The following is a 20,130-nucleotide window of genomic DNA, read 5'->3' on the forward strand; positions in this document are numbered from 1 at the left end:
CAATCTGCAACTCCAGTGCCGACTCTGCTTTGCAAAAAACTTTCTCCAGCTCCTTCCAGCAACTACAACATTTCCCTGGCTTTGCATCCTCTGAGGGCGATAGGTCTTCAGCCTGCACAAGAAGTAAGAAGGAATCTCCCTTGGAGTGAAGGAGTCACTCCTCTGCATCTGCAGACACCAACTGTAATGACGACCAGCTGCATGAATCCTGCATCACAGGTGGTGGTCTGGAGTGGTCTTCTTGGTCCTCTCTATCAGCTGTCCTCCAACTTCAGAGATGGTAAGCCCTTGCCCCTCCTCGCAGGACCGTACCCCTGTGCACTGTGACTCTTACAGCTAGCAATGCTTGTTTGTTCTTCCTCCAAGGGATCGTATTGTAGCCCCAGCCCTAGCACTCCTTCCTGCAAAGCACAGACTCCGGCCTTCTGCTCCAGCGGCATGGGACTCCTCTTCAGGTGTGCTGAGTGGGCCTCACTGCGACTCATTTGCCTGCTGCCCTTGGGTCGCCTGTGGTGCTCAGACTCCCCTCCTTGGGTCGAGTTCCCTGGACCTTGCTGGTCCTCTTCAGCCTTGCAGAACCTTCTTCTCAGACTCTGGAATTTGCCAAGGTTTGTTGGTGGTTTTCCAGCACCACTGACTGACTGCATCACGGCCACAGACGTGGGACATCGCTTGCATCACTCCTGGAACTCCTCTGCTGCTCCCGTGCTGCACTGCTGATCTTCTTCATCCACCGTCGACTTGGTAATCCATCCAGAGAAGGGTGGGTAGTGGCTCCTGCCACAGCCCAACACTCCATCACGAACTGCACATGGTCCCCTTCCTTTTCAGGTCCTCTTCTGTCAGGATCCTCCTTTGGTTTCTTTCAGTCTTATCTGGGTCTTGCACAGTCCTTTTCCAAAGTCCTCCTGTTTGTTTTAGCAGAAAACCAGGTATTTAACTCTGCTCTCCTGGTTGCAGGGGATACTCTGGTACTCACCTCTTGGGGTTCCTAGTTCCTTCAACTCCCATCTACTGGTTCCTTTTCCTTGGGTTGGGGACTGCCTTTCACATTCCACATTTTTAGTATATGTTTGGCCCTCCCCACGGCCCCCTCTATTTGCTATTGCTTTTACCAATGATTATTGCTGTCAATGTGTATATAATAGTCTGTGTACTTACCTCCAATTGGGATATTGCCTATACAGTATTTAAGTATTTGTGTTACCATAATAAAGTACCTTTATTTTTGTAACACAGTATGGTTCTTTTATGTGTGCAAGTGCTGTGTGACTATAGTGGTATTGCATAAGCTTTGCATGTCTCCTAGATAAGTCTTGGCTGCTCATCCACAGCTACCTTTAGAGAGCCCTGGCTTCCTAGACGCTGGCTATACTTCACTAATAGGGGATACCTGTGTAGGAAAGTACCCTTTTTGGCATGGTTAACCCGACTTTTTGCCTGCTGTCAGTGTGTTTTGACTGTGTTCACTGGGATCCTGCTAACCAGGGCCTCATGGATTGTGCTCTTTCCCCCTAAATGTGTTTACTCCTGACTTAGTACACCCCACAATTGGCATACTGGTGCCCCCATGTAAGTCCCTAGTATATGGTACCTAGGTTACCAGGGCATGGGGGCCCCAGGGGTTCCCCATGGGCTGCAGCATGTATTATGCAACCCATGGGCTCATTGCATAATACATGCTGCAGCGCATGGGGAAAATATGTCTGCAGGCCTGCCATTGCAGCCTGTGTGAAAAGGTGCATGCACCCTTTCATTACAAGTCACTGCACCAGGTCACTATAAGTCACCCCTATGGCGGGCCCTCCTAGCCTAGAGGGTAGGGTGCAAGTACCTGTGTGTGAGGGCACCCCTACGAACTCCAGCTCAATTTTCCTGGACTTCGTAAGTGCAGGGACGCCATTTTACTCATATACTGGACACAGGTTACTGCCTATGTCAACCTACGTAATGGTAGCGCTGAACCTGGGCAAGTTTGATATCAAACATGTTGGAATCATACCCCAATACTGTTGCCAGTATTGGTTGTATGATTCCATGCACTCTGGGGGTTTCTTGGAGGACCCCGAGCTTTGCTCTTACCAGTTTGCAGGTTTTTCCCGGGAGGCCGCGCTGCTGCCATCCAACAGACAGGTTTCTGCCCTCATGCTGCTTGACCAACTCAAGTCCAGGAAGACCGAACAAAGGATTTCCTTTGGGAGAGGGAGGCAACACCCCCTCCCTTAAAAATAGTTGTTGCATGGGTTGGGAGTGGTAGCCTCCCCAAACCCCCGGTATGCTTTGAAGGGCACATTTGGTGCTCTTCCTGCATAAACCAGTTATGGAAGAAGTTATGGGCCCCCGGTCCCTGCTCTGGTGTGAAGCTAAACAAAGGAAAGGGGAGTGACCACTCCCCTGTCCATCACCAACCTAGGGGTGGTGTCCAGAGCTCCTCCAGGTGGCCACTTGATTCTGTCATCTTGAATTCAAGGTGTATAGAGGCCCTGTGAGAATCTGAGTCGCCAAATCAGGTAAGTGATATCACAGCCCTCTCCTGATAGGTGGTCACCCCTTTCCTGGGCTATTTAAGATCTCCCTCTTGGGTGGGTCCTCAGATTCGACTTGCAAGATTCCAGCAGGACTCCTCTGCATTGTTTACTTAATCTTCTGGCCACTGGGACTGCAACAGGACCCTCCATGTACTGACAATCTGCAACTACAGCTACAACTCCTCTCTGCAACATTGTTTCTCTGGCTCTTTCCAGCAACTGCAACATTTCCCCGGCTGTGCACCCTTTGAGGGCAGCGAGTCTTCAGTCTGCAGAAGAAGTAAGAAGGAATCTCCTTTAGAGTGAAGGAGTCACTCCCCTGCATCGGCAGGCACCAGCTGCAAAGATGACCCACTGTATGGATCTGCTCTCCTCTGCGTCCCCTGCATCACAAATTGTGGTCTGGAGTGGTCCCCTTTGTCCACTCTGCCAGCAATCCAACTTGGGAGACGGTAAGCCCTTGCCGCCCTGTGCTGGACAGTACCCCTGTGCACCGCTACTCTTGTAGCTACCAAGACTTGTTTGCTTCTCCTCCAATGGATCTTCAGGCTCATTGTAGCCCCAGCACTCCTTCGTGCAAAGCTCAGTCTCCTGCCTGCTGCTCCAGTGACTTGGGACTCCTCTTCATGTGTATTGAGTGGGTCTCGCTGTGACTTACTGGACCAACATGCCTATGTTTGGGGTTACCATTATGTGGCTGGACACAGGTAAAATGGCTTCCTCGCACTTATGAAGTCCAGTGTAATTGAGCTAGAGTTCATACAGGCACCTATGCTCATGCAGGGGTGCTCTCGCACACAGGGACCTGCACCCTGCCCTCTGGGCTAGGGGGGCATACCATAGGGGTGACTTACAGTGACCTGGTGCATTGAACTGTAGTGAAAGGGTGCATGCACCTTTTCACGCAGACTGCAATGGCAGGACTGCAGACACATTTTGCATGGGCTCCCAGGCGTGGCACAATACATGTTGCAACCCATGGGGAATGCTTGGTGGCCAATGCCCTGGGTATCCAAGTACCATGTACTATGGACTTATGTGGAGGCACCAGTATGCCAATTGTGGGGTGTGCAAATTCCTAAGCAGCCAAATTTAGAGTGCGAGAGCACAATCACTGGGATCCTGGTGAGCAGGATCCAAGTGAAAACAGTTAAAGCATACTGACAGCAGGCAAAGAGTGGGGTTAACCATGCCAAAAAGAGGGTACTTTCCTACACACATCACTCGAGGCCAGCTCACAGACTGCATCCCGGAAAGACCATCCCTGGGGCACAATAGTTTCCCTGCTCGCATTAGTGCCCTAAGGTAACTATAATTCGCGCCCTCACCATGCATTGCTAATTACCCCACATATTACATAATAGACGACATGTTCTATGACATCATTGATAATCTCACAGGAATATTTGCAGTGGCATCAATAATGACAAAACTGCATGGCGGAGGCACGAGTTGTAATTCACCAAGGGCATTAGTTATAGATACTTGAGATAACTATAAGTGACAAATTCCAGTGGTTATGTTTGTTTAAAACAGTATGTTTTAACTGACATTTTCACCTAACTATAAAGTCCCTTGAAACCTTTTGTTTTTTTCAATGAAGACTTAGGCCCCCATTAGGACCTTGGCGGCACATGCCGCCTACCACCACGGCGACAGCCGCCAACATACCATTGTCGTGGCTACCGATGGCATTATGACCGTAGACGGAATTCCGCCAGAAGGCTGGCGGAATTCCGTCAACTGTCATGGCGGCGGGCGGCGGTAAGGTGGCGCTGCTGCCAGCAGCTGCGCCACACCAGCAAAACACCACCTACCATATCATGTTACAGGTAAGTATCAAGCAGGTAAGTCGGGTTCTCTGACAGGAGAGGGGGGTGAGGGGTTTTGTGTGCGTGTGTGGGGGTGTGTGTGACTGTGTGTGAATGCGTGCATGCATGTGTAATGCGTGTGTGCATGAGTGGGTGTGAGTGTACGTGCATTTTGTGTCGTGAGATTGCGTGTGTGCTTGGATGTATGTTCATGAGTGTTGCTGTGAGTATGTATGAATGTATGAATGCGTGGATGAATGTGTGTATGTGTGTGTATGGGTGTGTATGTATATGCGGGTACGTGTGTAAATGTGCGGGGGGTCGGGAGAGGGGTGGGCAGGACTCTGGGGAGGGGGGTGGGGCGGGGGAGACCCCTATCAGTGCCATGGAAGGAATTCCCTGGCACTGAAAATGCCTACCGCCATGGTTTCAGTGGCGGTACAGAAACCATATTCCATGGGTGGCCTAGTGATGGCCGCCGGACTGGAGACTGAAGTCTCAAACCCGGCGTTAGTTACCGCCGTGGCGGTCGGTGTGGTGACTTGGCAGTTTGGCTTTTGCCAAACTGCCAGTGTCATAATAGTGGAGGTAGGTACCGCCAGCCTGTTGGCGGTAATACCTCCACTATACCACCGACCGCCGGCGTCGTAATGACCCCCACAGTGTTTTTAAAAACATTTTAAGAAAAATCTTACAATTCCGAACTATAATGTCACTTTAACCTTTTGTTTTTTCAGTGAAGATATATATATATATAGATTTGACTGTCCTAGGCACACTGTAGAAATCTGTGGTATTCATCAGTTTTTATTATGGTCATTGCTTGATGGACCTGCTTGTGTCTTTCTGAGGTGGGGTGACTGTTAGAGTTAGTATTTAGTTAATGTTAGGTTAAGGGTGAAGCTAGGATTAGAATAGGTTTGTGAATGGGTGACTTAAATACAATTTTGACATAAAAATGTGTATGCTAAATATTCTTGCCTAAATTATTCTGTCATAAATGTTGCCTTTTTTGTGAGACAGGGAAAGTGATTTGTGAGGAACCCAACAGCAAGATGCACACTTTCATTGGAACTCTGGAGTGGAATGGGATAAAATACCCGTTGGATAATGAGAAGATGCTCTTGCGGGGTTGCAGTATCCGTAACACAGCAAACTGCTATGGACTAGTCATTTATGCAGGTTGGCATCACAGATTTATCGTGGACTCAGCTTCTCATGAGAGTAGCTACTTGTTTAATGAAGGTCTGATGTAGTAAGGGCCATTGGAGGTTTGACCATTTGACCACCCGCCCAATTTACAGTGAGTAATCATATGACCAGTTTTTACTTTCCCTTAGCGCTGTGGAAAATGTGGCGGCAAGGGAAATTACAAACATATAAATGATCCTCACACTATGGGAAAAAGCTCTTGGAGTGGGGCTCATCAGTTTTTGTTTATTCAAAAACAAAAATCTTGCTTTGAGATTATTTTTTTAAAAACAAAAACAAGTTAAAATGTCAAAGGATGGTACCATAATTTTGAGTACGAGTACTCCGTCAGGGTGACCGACTATTTGACTCAATGCCCTGATGGAGTAACATCCATACTCTGAGCTCAAAATCAGGCCCTATGTTACTTTGGCTTCATTTGTGCAACAGTGAGTCACTTTCTGATTTTCACTGTGTTTCTTGCAGATTTGGTAGTGATACCTATACATTATTTATTTTTGTTGAACAGGAGATATTGAATTACGTATTCAAATCATTAAATCATTAACATTTATAAAGCGCGCTACTCACCCGTGCGGGTCTCAAGGCGCTAGGGGAAGAAGGGGGGGGTATCGCTGCTTGAACAGCCAGGTCTTTAGGAGTCTCCGGAAAGCGGAGTGGTCCTGGGTGGTCCTGAGGCTGGTGGGGAGGGAGTTCCAGGTCTTGGCCGCCAGGAAGGAGAAAGATCTCCCACCCGCCGTGGAGCGGCGGATGTGAGGGACAGCAGCGAGTGCGAGGCTAGAGGAGCGGAGGAGGCGGGTGGGGACGTAGAAGCTGAGGCGTCTGTTGAGGTATTCCGGTCCCACGTATTGTGACCTTCATGTTAATCAGGCTGTTATCTATTGTACAAAAAATAATTACAGCATTTATCTGGTGTGCTGTCCGGGTTAAGCATATATTAATAGTGAGGATCATTTATCAATCTTTATATTTCAGGTTTTTATTAGTGTTGCCTTCTGTTATGGCTCATCAAGTACTTGCTCAAAACTGGCCCAAATCGCCTGGGTTATTTCCCTTCAAATTGATTCTATCTTTTATTTACAACTCAAATCCACATTTTGAATGGGTCATTGCATTAAAGTTTACTAATATTGTGTGCCATTCAAATACGGGTTATCCAAAAACTATTATGCTGTACTGTATTTTCTTTTAGGCATTGACACTAAGATAATGAAAAACTCAGGGAAGGCCAAGATGAAGAGAACCAAACTGGACTTAATGATGAATAAGATTGTGTTCTCGGTAAGTAGATTGAGTACCCCTGTCACTCAGTTTTAGCCCAACAACAGGCAGATCTGCGCACAGTTCACTGGGTGTATCAGTACCCCCAACTGAGGGATTGAAGTACTGCGATCTCAGTCAGTCACTGGTGAGTCAAGCAATGTGCTCTAGGTGAGACAAATCTTGGTATGACACAATACAAAAAGTTTCATAGTGCTGTATATTTCAGCGAGCAAAATTATGTATCATATAAATGTAAATTAATGTATTATTAGTAGTAGTAACATAACACTAATTAACTAAAATGAGATACAACAATAAATCTTCATATTTAATGTTTATTAATAAATTCCTAACCTCACTAACATTTGTATTTTTATTTAATATTTATTAAATGTATATAAATTCAAATATGTCATCAATAAATTGAAATTGTACTTTATTTTTTATAGAAGTGTAATTCATATTCTTACATTATGTGTATTGATGTTAAAATAATAAAATAGTCAATAATTATATACCTATATATATTCATCGTTTAATATGGATTTGATTATCTATCTATCTATCTATCTATATATATATATATATATATATATATATATATATATATATATATGAGTGTATGTATTTCAAATAAAAAAAGATGCTGCACTCCCAGGGAACTTCTTCCATTTCAAAGTTTTTAATGAAGAATTGCATCCATATTCGATCCAAATTAAATGATTCACCTCCACTTACGCTTTTCACAGGTCCGTCTTGTTCACGGTGAATTGATTCCTTCGCTTGATTAGGCATTTTATATTCTTCATCTAAGACAAAGCATTATGGGAGTTGTTCTGTATACATTATGGCAGTTAAAATATTTCAAAACAGTGTGAATTGTGGACTAGTAAATTGGCTTTCAAAGTCTGCACCTTACCTTAACTCAATGTTTCATACATTCTGATGTTCTCAACACAACAAGCTGACCCTTTCCTTTGCTCATGCTGATGTATAAATGACCTCTAGCTTTCAAGCACTCTTTCCCAAGTTAATTTAACTGCCATCAATTTGTTTGCCGTTTTTATCACAATGCATACCAAACTATAACGTAACCTTGCTTGCCAAAATACTTTCCGCCATTTTACTAGAATAATAACGTTCCTGGGCCCAAAAACTCATCAAATGCAATTTGTCATTAAAAGTTTAGAAATCGAAGTTCCTTGGGAATGCAGTGTTTCTTTTTATTTGAAATAATGGTGGGGTATGGGCAATCCCCATACTTTTGCACCAGCAGTTGAGTGCACCACGGTTTTTTGACCAAGTGAGATATATATATATCTGTCTATATATAATTATTTTACCTTATTTCATATGCATTCATCTTGTGCAGCAAGCATGCGAGGCTAAGTCCTCAGACACCTCGGTCTTGGACATTGTCCAGGGAAGACATTTTTAGAGTTCATAGAAGAGCCTCCCATAAAACCTCCAACGAGGGAGACCCACAAAAATTTGGAAAAAATCAAGGAACAAATTTTACAACTTCTACGCAAAAGCACCATAGAGTTGGTGCCAGTAATTAGAGAAATCCAGGGTATTATTCAAGATTTTTCCTCATCCTAAAAGTTTGGAGCATTAAGACCCATTTTAAACCTCTAGGATTTGAACAAGTTTCTAAAGAAGCAAGGGTTTAAATGGCAACTCTGCAAGAGACCCTCATGTTCATAGAAAAGTGCATTTGTGTAGCTTTGATTGACTTAGAGGATGCTCATTCCAGAATTTCCATACTATTGGGCAATGAAGAAGGATTTGTGCCTAATGATATCATAAGCTCCAGCATGACCCTGGCTGCTTTGGATTCACAGACATGTGAGGAAAAGATGTGATTTTAGACAAAGGGGGTGATTCTAACCCTGACGGGCGGCGGAGGCCGCCCGCCAGAGTTCCCCCCTCCAGAACACCGCTCCGTGGTCATAAGACCGCTGCGGTGATTCTGGCTTTTGCACTGGGCTGGCGGGCGGCCGCCAAAAGGCCGCCCGCCAGCCCAGTGCAAAAGAGCCTTCCCACGAGGACGCCGGCTCAGAATTGAGCCGGCGGAGTGGGAAGGTGCGACGGGTGCAGTGGCACCCGTCGCGTATTTCAGTGTCTGCAAAGCAGACACTGAAATACAAAGTGGGGCCCTCTCAGCATCTATGGCACATTTACAAAGTGCATAGGTTTCATTGATACCCATATTTATTCATTAGATTTATACCATATGAAGTGCCAAATGGTCAGTATACAATGAATTATCAGTATAGGCTGCATAAGCGATGTTCACAAATGACGTATGTTGAATTCAGAATTTTGCATACTTTTCAGAAATGTATTGCTTTCTGGGTTCAGCGATGAGTTTCACAACACCACAAATTTCAAGTTGGTGGAAACCAAATAAAATAGCAAACATCTGCTACACTTAGAAAAATGCAATACTGTGGTAAAAAAAAAGAACATTTTAAACCCTGATTGTGCCTAACAGCTGGGAAGATGATGATCGTAGCACGGCAAACATTGTATGGAACTGATTTATAGAAAATAAACACGACCCTGTCTTGTATAGCACTTTTATGCTGTTTAAAAAAATAAAATAATACTGCTGTTTTTTGCTGCTAGATGTCATTCTATAAAATGGTTGGCAGCCTGTAAAACTCTATTTGTTGAAATACCCATCAAATTCATTTTCAGAGCAGCGGCTTGGAGTTCTACCAGCTCTTTCTCAAAGCTTCTTTCTATTCTCTGTGCATTCAAACAGATGAATTAATGAAAGATCCAAGACTGGAGAAGACCAACATTATGATTCTCCAGTGTTGGTAATTTTCATAGATTTAAATGTGACCCTCCCTCAACCTCTGAATTTGACATTTATGTTTGATTCACTCAAGAAAAGTTTTGAGTTCTGGCAGTAGGAGCCTCATTGAGAGGTAGGAGTCCTGTCTCTCCACATCTTGTGCCAGGGTGTGGGGTCACGTAAACTACATATAGGGGGTCATTCCGACCCCGGCGGTCAAGGACCGCCGGGGCCGGGGTCGGCGGGAGCACCGCCAACAGGCTGGCGGTGCCCCGCAGGGCATTCTGACCGCGGCGGTTTGGCCGCGGTCAGAACAGGAAAACCGGCAGTCTCCTGCCGGTTTTCCGCTGCCCTCTGGAATCCTCCATGGCGGCGCAGCTTGCTGCGCCGCCATGGGGATTCCGACACCCCATACCGCCATCCTGTTCCTGGCGGTTCGCCCGCCAGGAACAGGATGGCGGTATGGGGTGTCGAGGGGCCCCTGTAAGAGGGCCCCACAAAGAATTTCAGTGTCTGCTGAGCAGACACTGAAATTTGCGACGGGTGCAACTGCACCCGTCGCACCTTCCCACTCCGCCGGCTCCATTCGGAGCCGGCTTCCTCGTGGGAAGGGGTTTCCCGCTGGGCTGGCGGGCGGCCTCCTGGGGGTCGCCCGCCAGCCCAGCGGGAAACACAGAATCACCGCAGCGGTCTTCAGACCGCGGAGCGGTGTTCTGTCGGGGGTACTCTGGCGGGCGGCCTCCGCCGCCCGCCAGAGTTAGAATGACCCCCATAGTCTATGGAAGTTGTTCAATGTTATTAGATGAAGTAGAGAGACACTCTTTTAACATTATTGTATCGATGGTTCCGATCTGACAATAGGAAAGTATTGGAGCATGTGGATCTATGAAAGATACCAATGCTGGAATACTATAGGTTCGAGTAAGCAAAGATTTTCTTACCGCTTTCCTGTTTCCTATTCTCCTTTAGTTTTTCTTTTGTCCTGGCTGCACGTTTCAGATGCTTTGAGGTTTCTCTATGCTTGATGTTTACTATGTTATTTTTATGCTGATCTTTGTCTTTCGTTATGCTCGTATTTACATGTTTTCTTTGTACATGTGTCAACTGTGTGATGTGGAATAACAATGAAACCATTCTTTTAAGAGATAATGCCCAGGTGGAAAGAAAGTCAATCACCTAAAAAGATCCAGGAACAATGGCACAAAGACAAGGAGCATAGTAAGAGGCTGATGCAGTAACTCATTGTTATCGCTCATGCATGACACCACAGAGAACACTGGTAATGGAATTTGAAAGAAGTTAAGATATCTGTCACGTTCTGCAAGCAAATAAAAAGAGTCAGTGTAGGAAAATGGCTCCCTGTTGCAGTTACCCCCCACTTTTTGCCTGATATTGATGCTGACTTGACTAAGAAGTGTGCTGGGACCCTGCTAACCAGGCCCCAGCACCAGTGTTCTTTCACTAAAAATGTACCATTGTTTCCACAATTGGCAAACCCCTGGCACACAGATAAGTCCCTAGTAAAAGGTACCAGTGGTACTAAGGGCCCTGTGACCAGGGAAAGTCCCAAAGGGCTGCAGCATGTGTTGTGCCACCCTAAGGGACCCCTCACCTAACACATGCACACTGCCATTGCAGATTGTGTCTGTTGGTGGGGAGAAAAAGGCAAAGTCGACATGGCATCTCCCTCAGAATACTGTCTGTGACATAGGTAAACCCCTAAGGCAGGGTGCACTATACCACAGGTGAAGGCATAGCTGCATTAGCAATATGCCCCTACAGTGTCTAAGTCCATTCTTAGACATTGTAAGTACAGTGTGACCATATTAAGTATATGGTTTGGGAGTTTGTCAAAACGAACTCCATAGTTCCATAATGGCTTCACTGAATACTGGGAAGTTTGGTATCAAACGTCTCAGAATAATAAACCCACACTGATACCAGTGTTGGATTTATTAAACAATGCACACAGAAGGCATCTTAGAGATGCCCTTGTATTTTACCCAATCCTTCAGTGCAGGACTGATTTGTCTGTGCCAGCCTGCCACTGAGACAAGTTTCTGACCCCATGGGGTGAGAGCCTTTGTGCTCTCTGAGGCCAGAAATAAAGCCTGCACTGGGTGGAGGTGCTTCACACCTCCCCATGCAGGAACTGTAACACCTAGCAGTGAGCCTCAAAGGCTCAGGCTTCATGTTACAATGCCCCTGGGCACTCCAGCTAATGGAGATGCCCGCCCCCGGACACAGCCCACACTTTTGGCGGCAAGTCCAGCGGAGAAAATTAGACAAACGAGGAGTCACCCTCCAGCCAGGACAGCCCCTAAGGTGTCCTGAGCTGAGGTGACCCCTGCCTTAGGAAATCCTCCATTTTGTTTTGGAGGATATCCCCAATAGAAATAGGGATGTGCCTCCCTCCCCTCAGGGAGGAGGCACAAAGAGGGTGTAGCCACCCTTAAGGACAGTAGCCATTGGCTACTGCCCCCCCAGACCTAAACACACCCCTAAATTGAGTATTTAGGGGCGACCCTGAACCCAGGAAATCAGATTCCTGCAACCTGAAGAAAGAAGAAGGACTGCTGACCTGAAAGCCCTGCAGAGACGACGGAGACGACAACTGATTTGGCCCCAACCCTCCCGGCCTGTCTCCAGACTCAAAGAACCTGCGCAGCGACGCATCCAGCAAGACCAGCAACCTATGTGGACTCAGATGACTGCCCTGCACCTGAAGGATCAAGAACTTCCAGAGAACAGCGGCTCTGTTCAAAAACAGCAACAAGAAAACAACTTTAAAGGGACTCTCGCCTCACTCCGGAAGCGTGAATCTTCACACTCTGCACCCGATGGCCCCTGCTCGAGTTCAGGAGAACCAACACCGCAGAGAAGACTCCCAGGTGACTCCAACAACATGGACACCCTCTGTCGACCCCCCTGCACACCCACAGTGACGCCTGCAGAGAGGATCCAGAAGCTCCCCCTGACCGCGACTGCCTGGTAACAAAGGAACCCGACGCCTGGACCACGCACTGCACCCTCAGCCCCCTAGGACTCTGTTCACACTATCTCTCACTTTGAGATAGTATATACAGAGCCAACTTCCTACAGTCAGTCTAATATCATCCTTTCATTATCAATGCTTAGCAGTGAATGGGTCAGCGAGAGGGTGTTTCAGCAAAATGGGCAGAGTATTAGAAGATTAGTAGGCAAAGATTTTATATCCAAAAATCAGAAAATAGCTTAAGTGCCAGGTCCCTAATGTCACAGGCAACAACGTTACACCTGTGAATACAGGGGGAGAATCCAGGAGATAACAATAACAGATGCTCTTGAAAATGAATGTCAACGTTGCCCAGGGTTTCCCCACTAGGGCATGGGTTGATTGTAATCTAAGGTAAACCCAAAGTGGTGAATCAGTGAGATAGAAGTAGTCTACAAGTGTGACTCTCTTGAAAGAAACTTTTACTGTGGAAGAATTTACATTTAGGGCCCCATACTATTATTCCAGGATCACCAAAGCACTGCTGATTATCACAACTGAAACCTTCTGACTCCAGTAGTTCAAACCCTTAATTTGTCTGTTTTATTTGGTTAGTATTATTTATTATTGCTTTTTTATGGAAATTATGGGGGTCAGTCTGACCCCGGCGGTCATGGACCGCCGGGGCCAGGGTTGGCGGGAGCACCGCCAACAGGCTGGCGGTGCCCCGCAGGGCATTCTGACCGCGGCGGTTTGGCCGCGGTCAGTTGCGGAAAACCGGCGGTCTTCCGCCGGTTTTCCGCTGCCCTTTAGAATCCTCCATGGCGGCGCAGCTCGCTGCGCCGCCATGGGGATTCTGACAGCCCATACCACCATCCTGTTCCTGGCGGTTCTCCCGCCAGGAACAGGATGGCGGTATGGGTTGTCGTGGGGCCCCTGGGGGCCCCTGCAGTGCCCATGCCAATGGAATGGGCACTGCAGGGGCCCCCGTAAGAGGGCCCCACTTTGTATTTCAGTGTCTGCTTTGCAGACACTGAAATACGCGACGGGTGCCACTGCACCCGTCGCACCTTCCCACTCCGCCGGCTCAATTCTGAGCCGGCGTCCTCGTGGGAAGGCTCTTTTGCACTGGGCTGGCGGGCGGCCTTTTGGCGGCCGTCCGCCAGCCCAGTGCAAAAGCCAGAATCACCGCAGCGGTCTTATGACCGCGGAGCGGTGTTCTGGAGGGGGGAACTCTGGCGGGCGGCCTCCGCCGCCCGTCAGGGTTAGAATCACCCCCTATATGTTGCTTTAACACTGTAGCACTTTATAAAATTAATTACATAGTACAAAAAGTATATTTTTGTATCATAACATAGTAGGGAGGAACATACCCAAAACAGAAGCCAAGGTGATGTTGATAAAGTGGGAAATCAAATGAAATATAACAGTAATACAATCTAGATGACTAAAATAAATGTCCTGAATCATTAAACCACTTAGTTAAAAAAAACAATAGAGCACCTAAACCAGTCTGGGTAGACAATACGATACGACATACATATTGTAGTCACAATCATGGTTTTCAGTATAATTCTATATAGTATTATTAATTATGTGTACAAATATTACCAAATACCCAAACATTTCAAATCTGCTTATTTAATCTTGCTCTCTCTTTCCAGGTCTTCCTGATGGTCATCGCTTTTGCTGTCCTTCTTTCTGTGGGGTCGGGGTTGTTGCATGAGACGATGCAAAAGAAACACAAATACATCCCTGCGATGCCGCCACAAATCACACCTGCTTTTTATGCCTTTTTACTCTTTTGGGGAAACATCATTCTTCTCAACAACTTGGTGCCCATAATCCTTTTCATAACGTAAGAACTTACTGAAAACTGGCTTGCTGTTTGGTTGAGAATACGGCTGATTTGTTTGGTGGTCGCAGGTGCAGGCATAAATGGCCCGATGGAAGGAGGGAGCGAAAAGAGTGGAAGAAGGAACTGATAGACAAGTAAGGAGAGGTATTGTTAAAAGAAGGGTGAATGCAGTTGAGGGAGGGAAAGACGCAGTATCCCACTGAATACGGTGATGAGCAGAGATGTGAATACAGGAAACAGAGGGATAGAAGCACTGATGCATGGATGGACTGAGAGGAAGATATAAACACATACCTTGGGGAATGACCTAAAAGCACACTTGAATGGAGGCAAGTCAGGAATCAGAAACAGACTGATGCATCAAGGGTCTTAATAGAGGGAGAAAGGTGCCGAAATGAGGAGAGGAAGGAAAGGTTAACAGATACACATCAGAATAGATGGAATGGTAAATAGAAGGGAAGGAGGGATTGAAGGTTTAAGTCATGAAGGGACTGAGTCAAAGAGGAGTCCACAGTGACCATATAAATAGTTGGTGTTTTGTATATAGATGAAAAGAAAGGGAAACTAAAAAGATGGAATAGATCAGGGGTCTCCTGCCTTTACTGTAATAAGAACTACTTATGTTTAATTAAACTCATCAAGAGCTACTGATATTATTAGTGTTGTACTAGGGACTACATCAGACAAGATTATGTTAGTGGCCAATATACAAGATTACTGCTCAGTGAATCAGGTGTGGTTGCAAGCAATAATGTAAGATTTTCTTTCTCAATGTGATATACATAACAACCATAGCTGCAGTGCCTCTAGCACCAAGGTAATACCATTTGCGAAAAGGTTCTCCAGTGCCACATGATTTCTTACTCAAATATCATCTTTAAATATATTTTGGAAATTCAGTCATTTTTCCTAAATATCAGATTATGAGTTTTGAAAATAAACACATTTTCCTATTGTCCAGTGGCTGCTCATGACATTTGAAAGTGGTGGGACATAAAAGTTCAGGATGAACGACTTGTGAGCGAGCACAGATGTAGGAAAGTCACTCTTTTTGACATGGTTACCCCCTCTTTTTGCCTGTTTATCAGTGTGTTTAGACTGTTTTCACTAGGATCCGGCTAAAAAGGACCCTAGTGATTGTGCTCTCCCCTCTAAGTTTTGTCACTTTGGTACCCTTTACACCCCACAATTGGCATACTGGTGTTCCCCTGTAAGTCCTTAGTATATGGCACTTAGGTCCCCAGGGCATTGGTACACCAGGGATCCCCCACGGGCTGCAGCATGTATTATGCCACCCCTGGGAGTCCATCAAACTGTGTCTGCAGGCCTGCCATTGCAGCCTGTGTGAAAAGGTGCATGTACCCTTTCACTGCTGGTCACTACACCAGGTCACTATAAGTCACCCCTATGGTAGGCCCTCCTAGTCAGATGGCAGAGTGCAGGTTCCTGTGTGTGAGGGCACCCCTGCTTGAGCAGAGGTGCCCCTACGAACTCCAGTTCCAATGCACTGGACTTCGTGAGTGCGGGGAAGCCATTTTACCTGTGTACTGGTCACTGGTCCAGCTACATAATGGTAACTCAGACCTAGGCATATTTTGTATCAAACATGTCGGAATCTTACCCCAATACTAATGCCAGTACTAGTGGCATGATTCTATGCACTCTGTGGGGCTCCTTACAGCCCTCTCCCCCCCGCCATTATTGCCACCTACCCGTCTTCCAGGGTTTGTGGACAGTCTGAGCTTCTACAGTCGCTCAGACAGGCTTCTGCCCTCCTGCTGCTTAACCAGCTCAAGCAGGGGAAGGCAGAACAAAGGATTTCCTGTGGGTGAGGGGGATGCAACACAGTCTACCTTGGAATTTTACAAAGATGGGAGGGGTAGCCTCCCCATGTTACTGGTATGCTTTGAAGGGCACATTTGGTGCCCTCCTTGCATAATCCTGCTCTGGTGCGAAACCACACAAAGCAAAGGTTGGTGGCCAGAGCTCCTCTGTGTGGCCACTTGAGTCTGCCATCTTGAAAACAAGATGTGCAGAGGCCCCTGGGAGCATCTGGTTGGTCAGGACAGGTGACTGATGTCAGTGAACCCCTCTGATAGGAGGTCACCCTGCAGAGTGACCAAGCCCCCTGTTAAGACTATTTAGGGACTCGCTTGCGGGTGGGTCCCCAGATTCGGCATACAAGACTCCACCGGGACTCCCCTGCATTGACGTCTTCTGCTCCTAGCCACCGGAACCGCTGCTGGACTTCACAGGAAGCAAACAACCCTGCAACTCCTGAGACGACCTCACCTAGCAAAATTGTTTCTTCAGCTCCTTCCAGTAATTGCAACATTTCCACCACTGTGCCTCCTCTGGGGTCAGCAAGACTTCAGCTGCACCAAAGAAGCAAGAAGGAATCTCCCTTAGAGTGAATGCCTCACTCCCCTGCATCTGCAGGCACCTAAGGCAACGATGTCCGGCTGCTGGGAACTGCTGTCCACTGGAACTGCATGGATCCTCTAACACAGGTGGTGGTACTGAGTGGTCCTCTTGGTCCTCTCTGCCCTCTGTCCAACTTGGCAGATGGTGAGCCCTTGCCTCTCCTTGCAGGACAGTACCTCTCTGCATCTCGACTCTTGCAAGAACCACGGCTTGTTGACTCCTGCTCCAAGGGATCTTCAGGCTCCAAGTAGCCCCGGCCTCCAGCATTTCATCCTTGCAAGGACAGTCTCTCCTCTGTTGCTCTACCAACGTGGGACTCCTCTCCAGGTGTGCTGATGGAGCCTCACTGGAACTTACTGTGCCTTCTGCCAGTGAGTTGCCTTTTGGGGCTCTGACTGCTTCTGCTGGCTCTCCCGATTTGCTGAGTGTCAGTCTGGACTTCCCTCCAAGGGTTCAGTCCCCTGGGCCTTGCTGGTTCTCTTCTTCTCTGCAAATCTTCTTCTGCTCAGATTTGCGTTTACCAAGGCTTGTTGTTGGTCCTCCTGACCACTGACCCAACTGTGACAAGGCAACCGTCGTGAGACACCTTCTGCATGATTTCAGGGACCCCTCTTCAGCCCTCTTCGTCAACCGTTGACCTGGATCTTCATCCACAGAAGGCTGGGTAGTGGCTCCTGCCCCACCTGGACACCCCTTTGTGGCCTGGACTCTGTCCCCTTCTTTTGCAGGCCCTGGTCTACCGTAATCCACCGTTGGGTTCCACTGGACTGGTCCTGTTCTTGCAAAGTTCATTTTCCAAGTCCCCTGCTAGTCTTTGGGAAGACCAGGTAACTTAGCTCTGCTCTCCTGGTCGCTGGTTAGGAACTCACCTTTTGGGTTCCTAAGTTCTCCCAGCTCCTTTCTAACTCCTCCACATACTTGGGTGGGAAACCTAACATTGCATTCCTCTATTTTAGTTTATGGTTTGGCACCCTATAGGGCCCTAGCTATTTTCTGCTATTTGTTGCCAATGCTTGTAATGTTTCCATGCTAATTCCTAATACTTACTGTGTGTAAGGAAATGCCTCCTTGGCATGGTTACCCCCTGACTTTTTGCCTTTGCTGATGCTATGTTTTGAATTGAAAGTGTGCTGAGGCCTGCTAACCAGGACCCAGCACCAGTGTTCTTTCCCTAAACCTGTACTTTTGATTCCCCAATTGGCACACCCTGGCACCCAGATAAGTCCCTTGTAACTGGTACCTCTGGTACCAAGGGCTCTGATGCCAGGAAAGGTCTCTAAGGGCTGCAGCATGTATTATGCCACCCTAGAGACCCCTCACCCAGCACAGACACCCTGCTTACCAGCTTGTGTGTGCTAGTGAGAACAAAATGAGTAAGTCGACATGGCACTCCCCTCAGGGTGCCATGCCAGCCTCTCACTGCCTATGCAGGATAGGTAAGACACCCCTCTAGCAGGCCTTACAGCCCTAAGGCAGGGTGCACTATACCATAGGTGAGGGTACCAGTGCATGAGCACTGTGCCCCTACAGTGTCTAAGCAAGACCTTAGACATTGTAAGTGCAGGGTAGCCATAAGAGTATATGGTCTGGGAGTCTGTTTTACACGAACTCCACAGCACCATAATGGCTACACTGAAAACTGGGAAGTTTGGTATCAAACTTCTCAGCACAATAAATGCACACTGATGCCAGTGTACATTTTATTGTAAAATACACCACAGAGGGCACCTTAGAGGTGCCCCCTGAAACTTCACCGACTATCTGTGTAGGCTGACTGGTTCCAGCAGCCTGCCACACTAGAGACATGTTGCTGGCCCCATGGGGAGAGTGCCTTTGTCACTCTGAGGCCAGTAACAAAGCCTGCACTGGGTGGAGATGCTAACACCTCCCCCAGGCAGGAGCTGTAACACCTGGCGGTGAGCCTCAAAGGCTCACCCCTTTGTCACAGCACCGCAGGACACTCCAGCTAGTGGAGTTGCCCGCCCCCTCCGGCCCCGGCCCCCACTTTTGGCGGCAAGGCCGGAGAAAATAATGAGAATAACAAGGAGGAGTCACTGACCAGTCAGGACAGCCCCTAAGGTGTCCTGAGCTGAGGTGACTCTAACTTTTAGAAGTCCTCCATCTTGCAGATGGAGGATTCCCCCAATAGGATTAGGGATGTGACCCCCTCCCCTTGGGAGGAGGCACAAAGAGGGTGTACCCACCCTCAGGGCTAGTAGCCATTGGCTACTAATCCCCCAGACCTAAACACGCCCTTAAATTTGGTATTTAAGGGCTCTCCCTGAACCTAGAAATTAGATTCCTGCAACAACAAGAAGAAGGACTGCCTAGCTGAAAATCCCTGCAGAGGAAGACCAGAAGACAACAACTGCCTTGGCTCCAGAAACTCACCGGCCTGTCTCCTGCCTTCCAAAGAACTCTGCTCCAGCGACGCCTTCCAAAGGGACCAGCGACCTCTGAATCCTCTGAGGACTGCCCTGCTTCGACGACGACAAGAAACTCCCGAGGACAGCGGACCTGCTCCAAAAAGACTGCAACTTTATCCAAAGGAGCAGCTTTAAAGAACCCTGCAATCTCCCCGCAAGAAGCGTGAGACTTGCAACACTGCACCCGGCGACCCCGACTCGGCTGGTGGAGAACCAACACCTCAGGGAGGACCCCCGGACTACTCTACGACTGTGAGTACCAAAACCTGTCCCCCCTGAGCCCCCACAGCGCCGCCTGCAGAGGGAATCCCGAGGCTTCCCCTGACCGCGACTCTCTGAAACCTAAGTCCCGACGCCTGGAAAAGACCCTGCACCCGCAGCCCCCAGGACCTGAAGGACCGGACTTTCACTGCAGAAGTGGCCCCCAGGAGTCCCTCTCCCTTGCCCAAGTGGAGGTTTCCCCGAGGAAGCCCCCCCTTGCCTGCCTGCAGTGCTGAAGAGATCCCTTGATCTCTCATTGACTTCCATTGCGAACCCGACGCTTGTTCTAACACTGCACCCGGCCGCCCCCGCGCCGCTGAGGGTGAAATTTCTGTGTGGGCTTGTGTCCCCCCCGGTGCCCTACAAAACCCCCCTGGTCTGCCCTCCAAAGACGCGGGTACTTACCTGCTGGCAGACTGGAACCGGGGCACCCCCTTCTCTCCATTATAGCCTATGTGTTTTGGGCACCTCTTTGACCTTTGCACCTGACCGGCCCTGAGCTGCTGGTGTGATAACTTTGGGGTTGTTCTGAACCCCCAACGGTGGGCTACCTTGGACCAAAAACTG

At 47.8% G+C, this 20,130-nt stretch overlaps 1 protein-coding gene across 6 annotated transcripts in view; it reads left to right on the forward strand.

Moving 5' to 3' along the window:
- Positions 1 to 20,130, forward strand: part of LOC138268383 (phospholipid-transporting ATPase IC-like) — a 324,435-nt gene that overhangs the window by 148,059 nt on the left and 156,246 nt on the right. For all 6 annotated transcript variants that reach the window (XM_069217963.1, XM_069217965.1, XM_069217961.1 and 3 more), the window contains 3 exons: positions 5,363 to 5,521; positions 6,744 to 6,832; positions 14,259 to 14,452. In XM_069217963.1, coding sequence (XP_069074064.1) covers positions 5,363 to 5,521; positions 6,744 to 6,832; positions 14,259 to 14,452 — 442 coding nt within the window. The remainder of the gene's footprint in view (positions 1 to 5,362; positions 5,522 to 6,743; positions 6,833 to 14,258; positions 14,453 to 20,130) is intronic.

Source organism: Pleurodeles waltl, chromosome 12 (genome assembly GCF_031143425.1).
Source record: "Pleurodeles waltl isolate 20211129_DDA chromosome 12, aPleWal1.hap1.20221129, whole genome shotgun sequence".
NCBI lineage: Eukaryota > Metazoa > Chordata > Amphibia > Caudata > Salamandridae > Pleurodeles > Pleurodeles waltl.